Here is a 17,652-nt window from a genome sequence, read left to right as displayed (position 1 = left end):
GCCTTCCATGGTTCCAGTTACAGATAGGTAGCCGTGTTGGTCTGCCATAGTCAAAATAAAAAAAATCCTTCCAGTAACTAACTTAGTTGGTCTTAAAGGTGCTACTGGAAAGATTTCATTAAGAATATAAAAGCTGTTTTTATTAATTCAGATTATGACATTTATATCCCACCTTTCCTAGCTCAACATGGTTTACATGGTTCTTCCCCTCCAACTCTGCAAGGTCAGTTAGGCTGAAAGAGTGACTGGCCCAACGCCATCCAGTAAGTTTCATGGCAGAGTGGCAATGCTGATCTCCCACACCCAACACTCTAACCACGAAATTACACTGGCTTTTTTCCAATGGTGACAGCAAGTCTAGGCAGACTTGTTCAGGACAAATTGTAGAGGCAATTGTATTAGTTGTAGGTTCTGTTGTTACAAAGTCTTGAGGCACCTTAGAAGACTGACCTACATTTATGGTACAAGGGCTCATGTCACCAGCAGCATGAACTGATGTAACTTCTGACACCATTCATTTTAGGCGTTTAATTAAAGCTGAAATGAAAACATGTCGTCTTAGCTGAAGCAAAGATGTGGAATTACAGACAAACGAGAAACACAAATTACTTCCATCCTTATCCAGAAAACCCTTTGGCTTGTCTTCTGTTAAGTTTGACTTTGAGTTTGAAGCTACCATGGCTTACTGCCTAGCATTAACTATAAACATTTTTAAGTGACTGATCAGTTGAAATCAAGAGTGGCAACTTTAGTTTCTGTGGCAATACTGGTTTTAACTCTAACAGCATCAATTGTTGTAAACTGCTGGGGGTGTGCTTTGTTTAGCTATAAAGACAATATAAACAAGATATGCCTTGAGAATTTAAGGTTTTATTAATTTAAGTTGACAAGTATACATGAAATGTAACTGGGAGTTATGCAACGTCCAATGAAGGAACTGCATTCCAAACTTGTGACACTGTGCTGAGCTGCACAGTTTGTTTCTTTAGTCATCTCATCGAGTATTCACCTGCAAAGAGAAACAGAATGGTATGGGATGATACTTTTAACCATTACGTTCAAATGTCTCTGCATCACCAACATTCTTTTGTATCATTGTTTGTATCCAGCATTAATCTACACTTTCACTAAGTTATTTGTCTCTTTAAATTTGAACAGCAACTTTCATCATTTAGTTACAAATGCAGTATGTTAACTTGCAGATTCACATTATGATATAATAGGAATTGTCATTTAACATTTGCTAACTGCTATGAAATATCCATTTGCAAGAATGTTAGCCTTTAAGTGTAACTTACCACATCATCAATCTTAAGAATACTGCGGACTGTTTCTGTCGCTAGGGTCAGAGCACTGATGGAAACCAACAGAGGCTGGACCACCAATTCTTCCAGGATATTGGAAATTCCACCCTACAAATTAAGCATGGAAACCTCAGTTTAAAAACAAATTACCAGCATACCGTATTTTTCGCTCTATTGGACGCAGTTTTTCCTCTCCAAAAACTGAGGCGAAATGTGTGTGCGTCCTATAGAGCGAATGCAGGCTTGTGCCATAGCCGTGCGCAACCCCTCCGGCAGGGAGAGGCTGCACGGGGCTATGGCTTCTTTAGCCCTGCGCAGCATCTCCCGGCAAGGAGAGGCTGCACGGGGCTAAAGGGGAAGCCAAAACAGCGAGTGGGATGGATCCCGCTCACTGCCTTGCCTGCTTCCATAGCTGCACGCAACCCCTCGGGCAAGGAGAGGCTGCACGGGGCTATGGATTCTTTAGCCTCACGCAGCCTCTCCCAGGAGGTAGAGGCTGCACGGGGCTAAAGGGGAAGCCAAAACAGCGAGCGGGATCTATCCCGCTCGCTGCCTTGCCTTCTTCCATAGCTGCGCGCAACCCCTCTGGCAGGGAGAGGTTGTGTGCAGCCTGTACGCTGCTCTTTGGGGCTGGGGGGGGGAATATTTTTTTCCTTGATTTCCCCCCCTAAAAACTGGGTGTGCCCTATGGTCCGGTGCGCCCTATGGTGCGAAAAATACAGAAAATTACATGAAATTAGATATCCCAACATTTTCATTCTGGAGAAATGCACTCCTGCCTCATTAGGTGGCCAATCAACTCACTTAACCATATTCACATCCAAGTTTACAAGTGTTTTTCAGCACGCTGTACATGATCTCAGCTTGTAGGAAAGAACAAATATTCTTGTGCAGTAAGTATATGAGGCACTGATGGCATGCAGCCAAGGAATATATTTAATTATACTAATTCTAGTTGAAGTAGCCTTAAAATAATCAAACATTTTATAGTGCTGACTATGTTAATCTTTACCATTTTTAATAAAACCGCAATAAGCTGTGCAATCAAGTGATATATATAATTATTTTTGTAACACCAGTAAAATGTCATAATAATAATAAAAATAAAAGACTTATCAGTTGTTACATAGTAGGTTTCCATCAAAGATTAAATTTCACAACATGAAAATAAAAGCAAGCCACTTTTTCTGTTGCTTAACTCTGGGCAATAAAAGGTCACTTTTGATGGATCTACAGAGCCAAATATTTAATTCTTGGTTCCTTGGATCAGTAAGCCATCAGTAGGCCACAACAATCAATTATCTCTAGGTACATTCCACTATCAAGCTTCAAAAACAACACTTGACATTTTTCAAACGTAAGTAAAGCGAAGTTCCAATGAGTAGCTCTTGCATTTAAGATAAAGTTTTATATTTTGGAACCAATTGGACCAAGATCCGTGTTGAATGAATCCATCTAAGTCTATGTTTACGTTCCAACTGGACCCTGTATCACTAGATTTGTTTTTATGATACCATTTTATGTTAATTTGTATTGCTTGTACACCACTAGAATTTTTTAAAATATTAAACAACTCAGAAATAAACAAAATAAAAATACATTTAGCAACTGTCACAGCAGAACAGCAAAATAGGCTTGAGAATGCAAATGAATTTTATGTCAATGCTGTTTTTATGAAACTGAATATATTAATTGGGGTCAACATTTAGTCTCTGATTTTTGAATGCAACCCAAGAGATTCCTCTATTGTATTCCTTTGCAGAGGCTGCCAATTATTATTGAAATTACACTTAGTAGTAGTATTCTGCGCACCTGACTGGGTTGCCCCAGCCACTGCAACAAATCGTTGCAGTGCAGGCAACTGCTGTTCATGAGTCCAGCCACTTCAAACCTGGTTTTCTATTCAACCAGCCAAACCACCCTAACCACCAGTCAGCATTCTGTGGTCACTAATCAAGTTCAATCTTAATCAGGCTGTTTCTAGGAAGCCCCCCCCCCCCCGATTTTTTTTTGCCTTTAAATATACCCTGTACCTCAGCGATCCACAAAACCTTTTGATCTCTCTCTGTTCTGCACAGATGGTACCAGGCAGAACACGAGAAATAAAGAAAACAAATACATGATATTTTGCCTGTTCCTTTGAGTTATGCATAATACAGTGAGCAGCATACAATAAACTACATAATAAACTCCAATATAAAAAACAAAATTCTATGGAATAATATACAATAATATGTATTTCTTTTGTCTCACCACTTTGCACCTTACCTTTCTGACATTAATTCCTGCAGTTCTCTCTCCTTGTGCATGTCTGTTTCTCAACTCAGTCACAGTAGAAATAGGATTAAGGCCTGCATTTTCAGCCAGGGTGGATGGAATTATTTCCAAGGCCTCTCCATAAGCACGTACACAATAAGACTCCATGCCACTCAAGGTGCGAGAATATTCATCCAAGCGTAAGGCCAACTCTATTTCTGGTGCTCCACCACCTGCAATCAGGGCTCTGAAATTAGAATTTTGCAGTTTGAAAATGTTAACAAAAGGCGTTGGTAAAGTTGAATGGTGACTTTACTGGTCTGTAAGTCTTATACATTACCTTTTCTTTACCAAACAGCGTATGACACACAAAGCATCGTGAATTGAACGTTCAGCTTCTTCAATTACTAGTTTGTTGGAGCCACGGACCACAATTGTTACCGTTTTTCCAGGGCTAGCACACCCTGTAATCTGCAGGACAAAAACAGTGTCACTACAATATTTAGAGAATTAGCAGCACTGCTCCTATAGACCCCCGCCCAAAGAGAGTCAATAAAGCACTCCCAAAGGCCATTCTAGATCTGATTGAGCAGAAAGAATTGACTCCAATATCCGGACAATCCCAATGGAGATGAACAAAGTTCTTGATCAGATGGAAAGATGACGACAATCATGCATGTCCATCAAACCACCTAAAATACTGTGATGCCTGCTTGGGGCTGCTCTTCACATTGTTGGAAGCGTCAACTGGTGAGAAATGTAGCAGTCTACTCGCTTTTGAATTATGGTGCTGGAGGAGACTCTTGAGAGTCCCATGGACTGCAAGAAGATCAAATGCATCCATTCTGAAGGAAATCAGCCCTGAGTGCTCACTGGAAGGACAGATTGTGAAGCTGAGGCTCCAAAACTTTGGCCACCTCATGAGAAGAGAAGACTCCCTGGAAAAGACCCTGATGTTGGGAAAGATGGAGGGCACAAGGAGAAGGGGACGACAGAGGACGAGATGGTTGGACAGTGTTCACGAAGCTACCAGCATGAGTTTGACCAAACTGCGGGAGGCAGTGGAAAACAGGAGGGCCTGGCGTGCTCTGGTCCATGGGGTCACGAAGAGTCGGACAGGACTAAACGGCTAAACAACAACACTCCCTTATAGGACTGTATCAGCAGAAGCATATTACCCCGCTGTTCCATGAATGGTCTGCTGTAGAGGCTAACTATGTTATAAGTGGCTTGGCCCATCACAAATTAGAGATGACTGTCTTCCCTGAGTCCTGCTACAATCTCCTGGTACCAATAAATGGTGGACTATCTTTTTGCCAGGTGAAGATGAGAGCCTCAATGAGCAATTTTCACAGTAGTCCAAAAGTTATGAAAATACCCCACAGTAAAGCTTCATAATTTCTTTTGGGAATCAGCACTATGATAGAGGGATCATTAACTCAAAGGTGGTGAGGTTTCATTCTGTATGGAAGGTTGCGTTTCACACACATTACTATCAGTGTTACTATTAGTATACAAAGCCCTTAATACAGTCGTACCTCAGAAGTCAATCAGAATCATTCCGGAAGTCCGTTCAAATTCCAAATTGTTCAGAAACCAAGGCACAACTTCTGATTGGCTGCAGGAAGGTCCTGCAGCCAATCGGAAGTTGCGGAACCCGCGTTGGACATTTGGGTTCCAAAGAACGTTTGCAAACCGGAACAATCACTTCCAGGTTTGCGGTGTTCAAGAACCAAAACATTCAACTCACAAGGGGTTCGACTTCTGAGGTACAACTGTAACTTGGGACCAGTTTCCCTATGAGATTGCCTTACCAAACATGTATCCACTTGACAACTTCAATCGGTGGAACTGGCACTACTACAGGTGCCACATAACACCCCTTCCACATTTGTAATAACTCAATAGTTTAGTGTGGAACTCCCTGCCTATTTATATCAAACAATAGATACACTTTCACTGTACAGTTGTACCTTGGAAGTCGAATGGAATCCGTTCTGGAAGTCCGTTTGACTTCCAAAACGTTCGAAAACTAAATCACGGCTTCTGATTGGCTGCAGGAAGCCGCAGAAGCCCTGTTGGACATTTGGGTTCCAAAAAAAGTTCGCAAACAGGAACAATCACTTCTGTGTTTGCAGCGTTCAGGAGCCAAAACATCAGAGTTCCAGAGCGCTTGGGATCCAAGGTACGACTGTATTTGTTTTGAGCTCTGTTAAAGACATTCCTGTTTATACAAGCCTAACCAAATGCTTGGTAATGATATGAATTGTAATCTTACGTTTTTTAACTTTTTGTATGTTTTAATGCAGGTGGTCCAACACAGAGCCCAGGGGCCGTCTGCCACCCTCGAGGCATTTCTGGCGGTTCCCAGCAACATTTGACCCCCTCTCCGTCCCACTTTCCCAAAGCTGGGTAAGCAAGGCGCTGGGCTTTGGGAAGGAGGCAGGAGAGCTCTGACAGGGACCTAGAGTATGAAAAGTTGGGCCTCCCTGTTCTAATGTATTGTATTTTTAAAAATACTGATTTTATGGTTTTATCTTTTTGTAAACTGTTTTAAGGTTTTTACAATCAAGCGATGTATACATTTTATGAAAATGAAATGAAAATTACTTCCTCAAGTGTCATAAAGAAGCAAGCTAAATAGCTAAACAGGAGTTCTGCTTACCTTTACTAGCTTTCCAGATCCATTTAAATTGACCTCTTCTGCCAGTTCAGCAGATCCCAGCATATCCCCAGTAAACTGATCAATATGAGCAACTGGCTTAGTTCCAATGGTCTTTTCAAAAATAAATAAACACAGGGACCATAGATTAAAAAGGTATGATGTAGTTCAATATGCTATACTTTTTACTCAGGCAGCAATCCTATATCTACTTACCCAGGAAGAAGTCCCATTAAATTTGGTGGGACTTACTTCCGACCACTCATGTATAAGCTTGAAGTAAGACAGTTTACAGCTGCATCTTTATAAGCAAGATGACACATTACTATTTCCTTGAGAAGAAGTGAGACTAATAGAGCCTACTAATTCTTTCACGTATTGTTTCCTCCCACAGCCTACATACAAAATGTGTAACAAATTCCAAAGCAGAGCCAATCAGTATTATGACCAATTTCAGTTACTTTTTGAATCAAATATTCACCTACAGCAGAACTAGCTAACAGCTCCTCCTTACCTTACATATAAACTCAATGTCTTCTCTTTCAATATCTTTAATCACCATTATCTTCATTTTGTTCAAGAAATGTAGCGCTAGATCACTTAGAGCATCCCTGAAATCAACACAATGAATGAGCTAGAAAATCAACCAGAATCACAGCAGCGTTATTAATGATGGGCAAGCTACGCTGATCAGACCCAGAATTTCCCAAGACTCAGAACACACCTTAACGTATCCTGGGCCCAACTAGATGTCATTATTTATCCTGGGCCCACCTGGATGTCATGAAGTGCATCATTGGTTTGAAGCTATTACTAAATCTCTCCAAAAGGCCTACAAGCCCTCTCCCTCTCTACTTCCCACTTTACTCAAACTGCTGCTTCAGCAGCAGACTAGCGTCACCTAACATAATAGGTGGTTGGACTAAACATTCAACCACGTGTGTGGGTAAAATCTGACAGTTGGTCAGAGCCTCAAATGTGGCTGAATGTCTGATCCACAGGCCAGATTCAGTTGCCCGCCCCTGGTTTAAGGAATACGTTTCAGAGCAAGTCTCTTAAACTTTATCACACCGTGAACAATTTTAATCCCGAATATCATTCATTCTTCAACAGCAAGCACGTTACTGGAATAAACATACCGCAGAATAGATTTCTGAATGAGCAGCACATTGCATCCTGTCTTCTTAATTTGCTTAACTAAATTGAGAATGTAAGCTCTCTCTTCACGCAAGACTCTGTCCATTTGAGTGTAGTCAGAAACAACAATTTGGTTATCCATCTAACAGGAGAAGAAGCATAATAAAGCTTAACTAAGCATTTAATCAGAGATAAACATTGTGGTACAACTCCCAAAATTCCTTACTATTGGTCATGCTGCCTGGGACTGATGGCAGTTGGAACCAGCATGCTGGCTACCCTTAATCAAAATTTCCATATGTAGTATAGTAATATATAACTCACTGTCTACAATCAAAGCATTCAGTTGCAAGTTAAGCAGTAAGATGTCCTCTTAAGCTTAGCTTATAGAAGAATATGTCACTAATGACTATTTCTTTTATGCTAATACCTCTTTTTCAGGCTTAAACTGAAGAGATATAGGCAGTTCAGTAGTGGGCCAATAGTTCCTGCTGATTCTTAACAGGAAACCTTAACAAAGATTTTGACTGTTAAAAGCAAGAGTGCTTAATAGCTGATATGCTGTTGGACCACATAAAATCTATGTAAGCAACCGATCATACAAGTCAGTCCACCCCTATTTTAAGTTTTTGACATGTAATTCTATTCAGAAAGTAAAATAAAATAATGTACTGTTAGCATACTAAAAAATTTTAAGAAGTTGCAATCAATGTGTAAAGATAGCTCATAATGATGCAGACATAACAAATTAAACAAAGCAACTTACATCTGTCTTTGGAGCTGACAAGCAAAATTGAATGAGACCTATCTTAGCTTTTTCAACTCTGGTTATACCACCATTGGCCACTTTCTGGGTGAGGACCAGCCCTTCAACCAATTCACAGTCATCAATTGTTCCTCTAGAAAGAAATATTGAAAGAGTAAACTTGCACAATAATAATTTAAAATAAATAGGTTACAGAATTTGTATTTTGAGATTACTACTTACCCAAGCTTTTTAACAATTTTGATGTCTCTAAGATCCACACCGCTAGCTGTATTTGGATCTATCACCTTCATCACAGCTTCCACACTCATTGGAGAAAGCAAACTAGAATACTGTGATACAACCTGCAGGGATTTAGTGAAGACCCACATTTTACTTCATTGGTTTTGCACATTTCCATAAGAACTTCCACCAACAGATCTGAATTTCAATCTACCTAACAGTTACATTAAATTAAACAAACGGAGATCAACAGTTTATATTGTTTCTTTGTAGGACTCGTAACAGTAAGTAATTGGCATGTTGTTTTCTTAATTTTTCTTTTCTTATTTAAGACAGAATCAGAGAGCAGTATGGAGGTTGCAATTCCCATTCTGAATCTCTAAGTAAATCTCTGACTCAGCAATCCCAATTTTAATGGGAAAGAATACGCAGTTGCAAAAGCTTTTCTGGCCAGTGCAGCTGGAATTTTCACTATTAAAAGGAAACATTGCAAGTAAATAGTGATGCCATACACATTCAAAGGATCCTGCAGAGAGAGCACCTCTCTTTAAATGCTAGCAAGCAGGATCAGAGCACCACCATAAAACATTCCTCTCAAGAAATGTCTGGCAATTCTAAATAATTGAAGCATTCCTAATATTACTGTAAGGAGGGTCCAAACTTTGGTCTCAATTATTAGTTAATACAGTTGCATGCAATTTATATTTAAATCACAAGCTAGACATGCTGTAACCACATATGTCACAAGTTACCCACCTTTGAGTTCAGTGCAGTAGCTGCATTGTTAAGTAGGGTTTCTCTGTCACTCAGCTCAACAGGCTGCCCCATGCTGGTCAAGATCTCAGTACCTTTATCCAATGCCTTCTGGAATGACTCAGAGATGATTGTGGGATGAATTCCTAGAAAACAGTTTATTCAACGACACTTAAAAACAAGTCATTGGGGGTGAAGTTTCCAGTTGAATTAGCATATAAAATATGCTTTGCAATATTGCACATTAATATAGCTCACATCCACTTATTGCCCTTAATCCTGAATATTAAACTGGTTGACAAATGAACTCTAGCAATCGAATTCCAAACCTTCCATTGCCTTGACTAAAAGAAAACACTAATCATCCATTTTAGCTGGATCCCACTCCCATTATTTTAGAGAAAACACAATGCATGAAACAACACTTTAGGCCCATCATAAAAACGATTGTTTCTTTTTCTGATTAAGATCCAATTCCTTCCAAAAAAAACAACACCAAAACCCTAATAAAATTATAATAAAGTTTTCTGGAATATTTTCTTTCGCCATATCCTGATCTATCATCATCATTATTATTACTAACCTCCAAAAACTTTGTATCACTGAACATATACACAAAACTCCATTCGGGGGAGATATGTTACGATTACCACAGGTACGTAATAGTGCCAATACAAAAATGTAGATACATCCAATAGTCATATCATGTCAGGAGTAGGGCTGGGCAATATTTGATTTTCAACATGCCAATATATCACCAGCTAAACATTATGATACACTGATATATCATAATGTCAGAAATAAGGATGAAGCTATGTAGAGGCATTGGCTGGCTTCACCCCCCCCCTGTGATTTTTACATGGCGCGCGCGCACACACACACACACACACACACACACACAATGATTCACAATATATTGCCAGGTCAAAAACTGTGAAACTGATATCATGATATGGACTTCAAACTGGCTTTGGATGATATATCAATATATCCAAAAAATAGTAAGTCCAAAATAGACAACCACCTTCCCCCTTCCCTCCCACAGACCCACTAGTACACATACTTTGGGAAAAGAAAACACGTATGCTATACTTAGGACTACACTGGTGTTTATATCTTCAGTTTTCTCTTTCAATTGAGTCTCCATTTATCCTTTTGAGTCTCCATTTATTTCATACGCCAAAATTACCTATGTATTTTTTTAAAAGTGAAACCTACCTTTCTGAAGGAGTCTGGAACAAGCATCTAGCAGAGCTCCGGCAATGACAACAACAGAAGTAGTGCCATCCCCAGCTTCAATATCTTGCGCTTTGGATAACTCCACCAGCTGTGTGTTGCCAAATGTTAAAAAATTATTATTATTTGCCCTGAATTGCAAGAAAAAATGCAAGAACAAAAAATAATATTCTGTGATTAACAGTATACTGAATATGCTGCAAAACCTCACTGCAGTAACTCTGGGGAAGTATTAATCCAGTTGAAATCAGTGCTGTTCCCAAACACAGCAGATCTAGCTTACCACATTTTGAGGAAATTGAAGTTAATACATATTAGCATCTAGTGAAATCTCTCAACCAGTGCTAGAAACTGAGATATGAAAGCTAGGAGCTAAATGGATTATAAAACTAGGTTATGGGTGCAACAACGGAATGTCTAGGCGCTGTTTTTATAACAAGAATACAAAGCTGAAAATGAATGAACTGCAGCTAAAATATTGTGCTCATTTTCCACATGGTCTAGTCCTTCCCCTGCGTACACCCTAATATTCTTAAGAGGGTCTCTTCTACAGTATTCAGAGAGTAGCTGGAAGTGGGGAGGCAGAAAAAGGTCCTCCTTTCCTTCCACTCTGCAGTTTTAATCTGAAATCTTAGGCGCAGTACTGCCCCAGAGCTCAGAAACTGCTCGTGCTAATGAAATTCCCTGTCACAAAATGCACCTAGAACAATGGGAGTTTTCAACACCACTCTCAACCCTATGTTAGACCATTAAGCCCAGAACATTAGATTACCTAACTACACTACTTGAAGTAATGTTTTTAAATATTGGTTAAATGTCATACTCAAAGTAGACACAACTGGGTTTGATTTAGCTGTCACTACTCAATTATATGCTCTTCTTGCCAAGGAGCACTCTGGTCAAATACTGTAATAATTTAATTCATGCCACTCAGCCTGAAAATCCATTCTAACAATCTGCCACAATGAACATTAAATTTTAACTAAAATGTTCTGGCAACGGCCATTTGTCCATTGTTACTTGGAATGGTACACCAATAACCCTAATTCAGGTTAAACAAAAAACAAAAAAAATGCTTATCAGGCTTATGTGGACCATAAGCATTTTACAATTACAGTAGTGGTTTTCTGTGGCAGTTTTGCCAGTTGTTTCTTCGGGAGGGGCTGTGTAATGTCCCAGATTCTGCAAAAGGATCAACATTATGTGTACTGAATCATTGTAACAGTCCTGTATATTTCTTATTTGGACAGATGCCGTCAGAAGGAAGAGCTCCACATATAGCTGCACAAAATTCTAGGCCCAATGTTGTTTTCTACAAACAACTAAACAACAGCTAAAAATTTGGAGGATTGTATGTGCATGATTTGATGTCACCTTGGGGACTGACAGGAAATTTAATTTAAATATTACTTGCCATTTTGGCTGCAGGGTGAAGGACCTGCATCTGCTTCAGAATTGTTGCACCATCATTTGTGATTGTTACATCTCCTTTGCCATCTTGGATCTGAAAAAACATAAGTGTTGTAGACCAACTCAAGAAAGAGAAAAACAAAACCAAGAGTGCATGCTAGGCTGCCTGATTTTGAAAGGCACGATGTTCCAAATTACTACGCTAAAAGCCTTGGCTTGTACCAGCAGTGCCACCTGGCAGTGAAGATTGAGAAGGCTGCCTTATGCTACATGCACATAAGGCATGCTTGTGATGTTACATGTGCAACATGTGACGTGCACTTACGATGCCGTGAGAAGGCCAGGCGCTGCTGGGCACCCCGCAGTAGGGAGGCCAGGCACTGCACCAGAGCACCCCATACATTGGGGTGGCTGGGCCCCTCCCTGAAAATACTGAAGGGGCCCAAAAAATCTCAGCCCCTATGAGCCAGCACCTCTGGCTTGTGCTGAAGCTAAATGAATGTGTGAAAACTGGGACAGTGAGGTGAGGAGGGCTTCTCCAGATGATCACAGTGATCTGGTCTGTTTGTAAAGGGCAAAGCTGGTTCATCAAGTGTGACAGATACATGCCCTTCAACATCTAAGCACACCTACCTTGGAGCCTTGATTAGGCTATCACTCCCCAAACATGTGCCCTCCCTTTGCGCTATTCAAAAGCCTGAAGCATCTTGCCATTCAACAACCTCACTTTGTTTGCATTCTCAGCACAATCTCTTTATGTTTGTCTGCCTGTATAGTTAGTGCTAACCAAAATAATCCATTCCACTCAACATGAAACCTGCTCCATGACAATTTAATCATAAAGCCTTTTCCCCACACAACTGAAAGTTTATGAACAACAACAAAACTTCACAGCAGCTTAGAAAATGGATTATATAGAATTCATAAGCACCATTAAAAATTTTGCTACATGCACAATATGATAGGCATACACTCAAGACGTACCATTTTATCCATTCCCTTTGGTCCAAGGCTTGTCCTAACCGCATCTGCAACCGCTAAAATAAAAGTGAAAATGTAATTTTTATTTTCCAGCAGACATTGGAATGATCCAGGCAGCAACCACACATGGCAGATCCCTGAAGCTCTGATGCTCATCTAATTATTCTAAGTTGGTTCTGCTGGCTGCACAGGAAAGCCTAGCCATGGACACCGCTAACTGATGGGATGGAGCTAGCAGAAATGCTACCCCGTGCATTCCTTGGGCTCTGATCCCATTACAAATCTATCCCTGTCTGGAGCCAAACTCCGACTAGACCTGGGAGGTGATGGAGGATGGGACTAAAAGCACCACCACCTATGGGAATTTCCCTTCTCTCTGGGCACAAGAGGAGCTGTTCCCTGCAGCACTAAAAATGTATTTGCTGACATCTTGAGGCATGCCAGGTTCCCGACCAACCTTATGATGCCCCCTAAATTTATTTTCTTCACTTATGTTTAGGTGCCTTTTTAAGTCTTCCAGGTGTCAACAGGCCTTTCCAGGTATCTATGCACATTTTATGAGATTGGTCAGTTCTTTATGACTTTGTGATTGGTGAATTCTTGACAACTTTTTCTGCTTTTAGTCTTCTTACATTTATCCGGATTTTATGTTTGTTGTACACGGCTTAGATGTTTTCAATACAAGTTAACCCTGCCATCTCCAGCCCAATACATGAAGGCACCATGGTGTCCATGAAAGCCTTCCTCAGCCCTCTGGGCTGTTACTATCTTACAATGACAACTCTCTTACACAAAATACAGGAATGCCTTTCATAAAAGGTGAAGCTTATTTCAGATCACTGTAATTCTGTATTAGCATTTGGGGGGCCCACAGTCCACCAATATGTTCATTTCGATTTACTTTGCTCTGATAACCAAGATACATACCTCCAATTTATTCATGATTGTTACAGCATTATCTATGTACATGGCACATGCAGTCTCAAACAGTAAGGGAACAAGGGCCTGATTTCTGAGTAGGTATGCACATGAATGAGCAACACAGAAAGTGTCCGGTCCCCCCAATAGCTTTTATTCAGCAAGCTGTGTTTGCACTATTAATACGGTTTCATCTTTGGAGCTCTTCTGGCTTTGCAGAAGAGATGCCCCCTTTCCTTTCCCCTCACACAGCAAAAGATTGACTTCAGCAATCTTCAGCATGGTTACCTTTGTGCTGATCCTAACACCATAACTTAGCAGTTCTCAAACTTTCCTCTGGGTCAGACTTTTAGAATAAACTTGCCACATCAAGTTTTTTGTTGATAAGAAATGCATTGGAAAACAAAAAGACACAACTGCTATTGGTGCTTGATTTATAACACAGAACACAACCCCTTTATAATAGGAGCATGAGACATCCAGAAAGTATGAAACAATGCAGAACATGAATCATTCCCAAAATACTGATCTGGTTGGCAACTGTGAGAATAAGGTGCTAGATTAGATGGGCTACTGGTCCAGCAAGGCTCATATTATTATTATTATTATTATTATTAATTAAATCTATCATCCAAAGTTTCACAACACAATATTTAATCACTATGTACAAGTGGTACATTTGTAGCTGAAAAATAAATTACTTGCATCACAATGTACTTCTGCAAAATCACTGTCTAGCATGCTTGGTTATTATCCTACTACTGCCATCATTATTATTATTATTATTATTATTAATTAAATTTGTATACCGCCTTGCCTCCTGAAATCTCAGGGCGGCTTCCAGCACAAAAATGCAGAATACAAAGCACATAATAAAAGCAAGAAGAAAAACTAAACAAAGCAATAGCCCCCTATGTTATGTTCCCAGACACGTTCAGTGGATTCTGCACAGCGCCAAGACCACACACGGCGCCACCTGCGAAGGAGGGAAGGGGAGCCGCTGCCCGGTCCCCGAGGGGTGGAGGGGCGGCGGAGGGCGTGGCGCGGCCTAGGAACCCCCCCCCCGGCCGCCCATCAGGAGACAATGGCGCCTTCCGCTCGCCCCCCCCCCCGCGCGGCCTGGGGCCAAGGGGCGCTTCCCCGGCCTGGGCCGCGACATTACCTTTCCCCGCCGAGATGTTGCTGAAGCGGATCTGGGTGGGCTTGTCCCTGTCCTGGTAGGAGCCGCGGTTCCCGCCGGAGCTGCGGCTCCCCGCGCCCGCCAGGCCGCCCTTCGTGCCCGCATTCTCCGGCATGACTGACCCCGGATGCCCCTCTGGAGCCCCCGATGGAGATGGATTGCGCTGCCTCCCCCCGCCCGCCAAGCTCCGGCGCCAGCCCCAACCGATGCTCCTCGCCGGCACGAAAGTTCCAGAAGGCGCCGGGGAAGAAAAGGGCCTTTCCCGCAGTCGCCGAGAATGACGTCATTCATAAAGGCTGTCTATCGCAAACGCCTTTCCTCCGCACCAAAAATAAATTATTATTATTTTTTAAATTATTTGCTGTGGTATAACTCTGGAGAAGAGAAGCAGGAGCACGTAAGAACAGTCACCTGACAAAAGCCAAAAACATTTACAAACGGGGGCTAGTAGGAACTGGCGAGTGCGATAGGCACCTACAGGCAGCGCTCTTCTGAATTCCGATCTCAGAGTGCAAAATATAATATCGTTTATTTATTCATAAACTTTTCCCCCTTCTAACAGTCTGACAAAGACTTTGCTGTTCCAGAAGGCTTTTACTTATTGCTCTCTTGGTTTTATTTTAGTGACGCTACCTCTGTTACTGATGTTTATTTGGTGTTTATCGGTTGTAATTTTTATTATTTTATTTATATGTCACCTGTAACTCCCAGGAGCTCAAGGTGGCATAAGCAGTTTTATTTTCCCAACAACCCATTGAGGTTAGGCTGAGAGACATCAGCTGGCCCATGGTTATCCAGTGATCTTCCTGGTTGAACAGGGATTTCAACCCTTATCTCCCAGATCCAACCACTACTCCACATTTTTATAATGGATCTGTTGTTCTTTATCACTTTGAACTCACTTTGTGAAAAAGATAGATATGTGTTTTAAATAAAACAAATACTGATTTTGCCACCCTGTGATCCTCAGCTGAAGGGCAGTATATAAATTTAATCAAATAAATAAACAAATATATATAAAGCTTCACAATGCATGAGACTACAGGTTCCTGACCCCAATGAATTTTACAATCTGTAGACTTACTACTTTTACAACATAGCATATGAAACTGTCCTTAGATAAAGTAGTTAAGGTCAAACTCTGCAGATTGGAGCAGCTTGGCACAAATACGAGATAAGACTTTGTCAAATGCAGATTTACCTGAACATACGCCCCACTGAAATTGGTGGGATTTCTGGGTAAACATTCACAGGACTGGGCTGTTAAAATTCCAACTAATCATCCAAGTGCAGACAAAACATTTCAAAAGCAGCATATGTTACCAATAAAACATTTTCTCTAAGTAGTTTGGCAGGCGACAACGCATTGTTCCACTGTTTCATGCTAGTACACACTGTTGACTAGTCATGGGACAAAAAGGCAAGTTACTACCATAATGCAACAAGAGCAGCATGTGACCCTATCTGATTTGCTAATACACTGAATAATAGACTAGATATATAAATTAAATGTGACAAGAGAGAGCACCAGTATTTTCAGTGATAATAACAACATATCAGTGAAAAGTAGACAATTTCCTTTAAATATGGATCCACAGAGATATTTCAACAATGTAGAGAGAGATTCATGTAAGTTTACATGGTTACAATGAGTTGTCTATTCCTTACAAACATACTTTGAATGGAAATAGATGTGTGTTAGTAGCACACCTCTTTTCACATTTATAAAGAATGTTGCCTATGTCTCTTCATCCATGAGTCAGTAAGAGCAGCTCAAAAGGAAATGTGTTCTCTACTGTATTTTTCAGACAGGGGGATCAATAAAATATGCCCTCTCCAGTGAAGGCCAGTTTAAGAGGGTTGCCTCATCTGGTCTTATAGGGAGGCCAGCTCAGCATCTAGCGAGAAAGTTATTGAAACCAGTGCTTTTTTCTGGGGGGACGCAGGGGTATGCATACTCCTAAATGTTTTGTGACTCTAAGTTTGGCCTCATTGAGGGGCAGTATTTCAATGAGTAGGAAAATGAGAGTACAGTGGTCACTCAGGTTACGTAACTCTCTGCATAGGTAATACGTATTTTTCCGCGTTTTGCCGCTTGCACATGCGCAGAAGCAACACCTCTGGTTATGGATTTTTTGGGGGGGTGCACGGACCCCCGGAACAAATTAAATCCATATCCAGAGTGTCCACTGTACCCCTAAATATTTTTTTATGAAAAAAGCATTGATTGTAGCACTATTAAATAAGATCACAGTTAAAGGTAAAGGTAAAGGTACCCCTGCCCGTACGGGCCAGGCTTGCCAGACTCTAGGGTTGTGCGCTCATCTCACTCAAGAGGCCGGGAGCCAGCGCTGTCCGCAGACACTTCCGGGTCACGTGGCCAGCGTGACAAGCTGCATCTGGAGAGCCAGCGCAGCACACGGAACGCCGTTTACCTTCCCGCTGGTAAGCGGTCCCTATTTATCTACTTGCACCCGGGGGTGCTTTCGAACTGCTAGGTTGGCAGGCGCTGGGACCGAACGACGGGAGCTCACCCCGCCGCGGGGATTCGAACCGCCGACCATGTGATCGGCAAGTCCTAGGCGCTGAGGTTTTACCCACAGCGCCACCCGCGTCCCTAAGATCACAGTTACAATGTGCAAAAATGAGGAAGAGAGCAAGGACCAGAGGGGCACGGGCTTCTTTGCTTAAGATGGAAATTGCGTTTCCCATGTGACGCCAGAGAGCATCACAAAGCCTTTCTCCTGCTGCTTGTGGCCTTTTGCACATTACACCGAAGCCCTCCCCGTTCCCATGCACTGCGTGGCTGGTTGGCTTAAATAACGCC

General features: G+C 41.4%; 1 protein-coding gene across 1 annotated transcript; it reads right to left on the bottom strand.

Annotated features, from left to right (window-relative positions):
• Positions 1-850: 850 nt before the first annotated feature.
• CCT4 (chaperonin containing TCP1 subunit 4) lies at positions 851-15,058 on the bottom strand. The gene is made up of 14 exons (XM_080997418.1): positions 14,808-15,058; positions 12,731-12,783; positions 11,751-11,840; positions 10,319-10,427; positions 9,104-9,246; positions 8,348-8,469; positions 8,126-8,258; positions 7,362-7,501; positions 6,737-6,833; positions 6,226-6,336; positions 3,901-4,031; positions 3,573-3,807; positions 1,299-1,412; positions 851-1,009 (listed from the first exon to the last, which is right to left on the bottom strand). The coding sequence occupies exons 1-14, from the start codon at positions 14,938-14,940 to the stop codon at positions 995-997; spliced, it is 1,626 nt and encodes a 541-aa protein (XP_080853544.1). The 5' UTR covers positions 14,941-15,058; the 3' UTR covers positions 851-994.
• Between the last annotated feature and the right edge of the window lie 2,594 nt (positions 15,059-17,652).

Source organism: Podarcis pityusensis, assembly GCF_964106645.2.
Source record: "Podarcis pityusensis genome assembly, chromosome: 3".
In the NCBI taxonomy this organism is placed as follows: domain Eukaryota; kingdom Metazoa; phylum Chordata; class Lepidosauria; order Squamata; family Lacertidae; genus Podarcis; species Podarcis pityusensis.
Note: the sequence above shows the minus strand (reverse complement) of the source record. Positions and strands in the feature narration are given on the sequence as shown.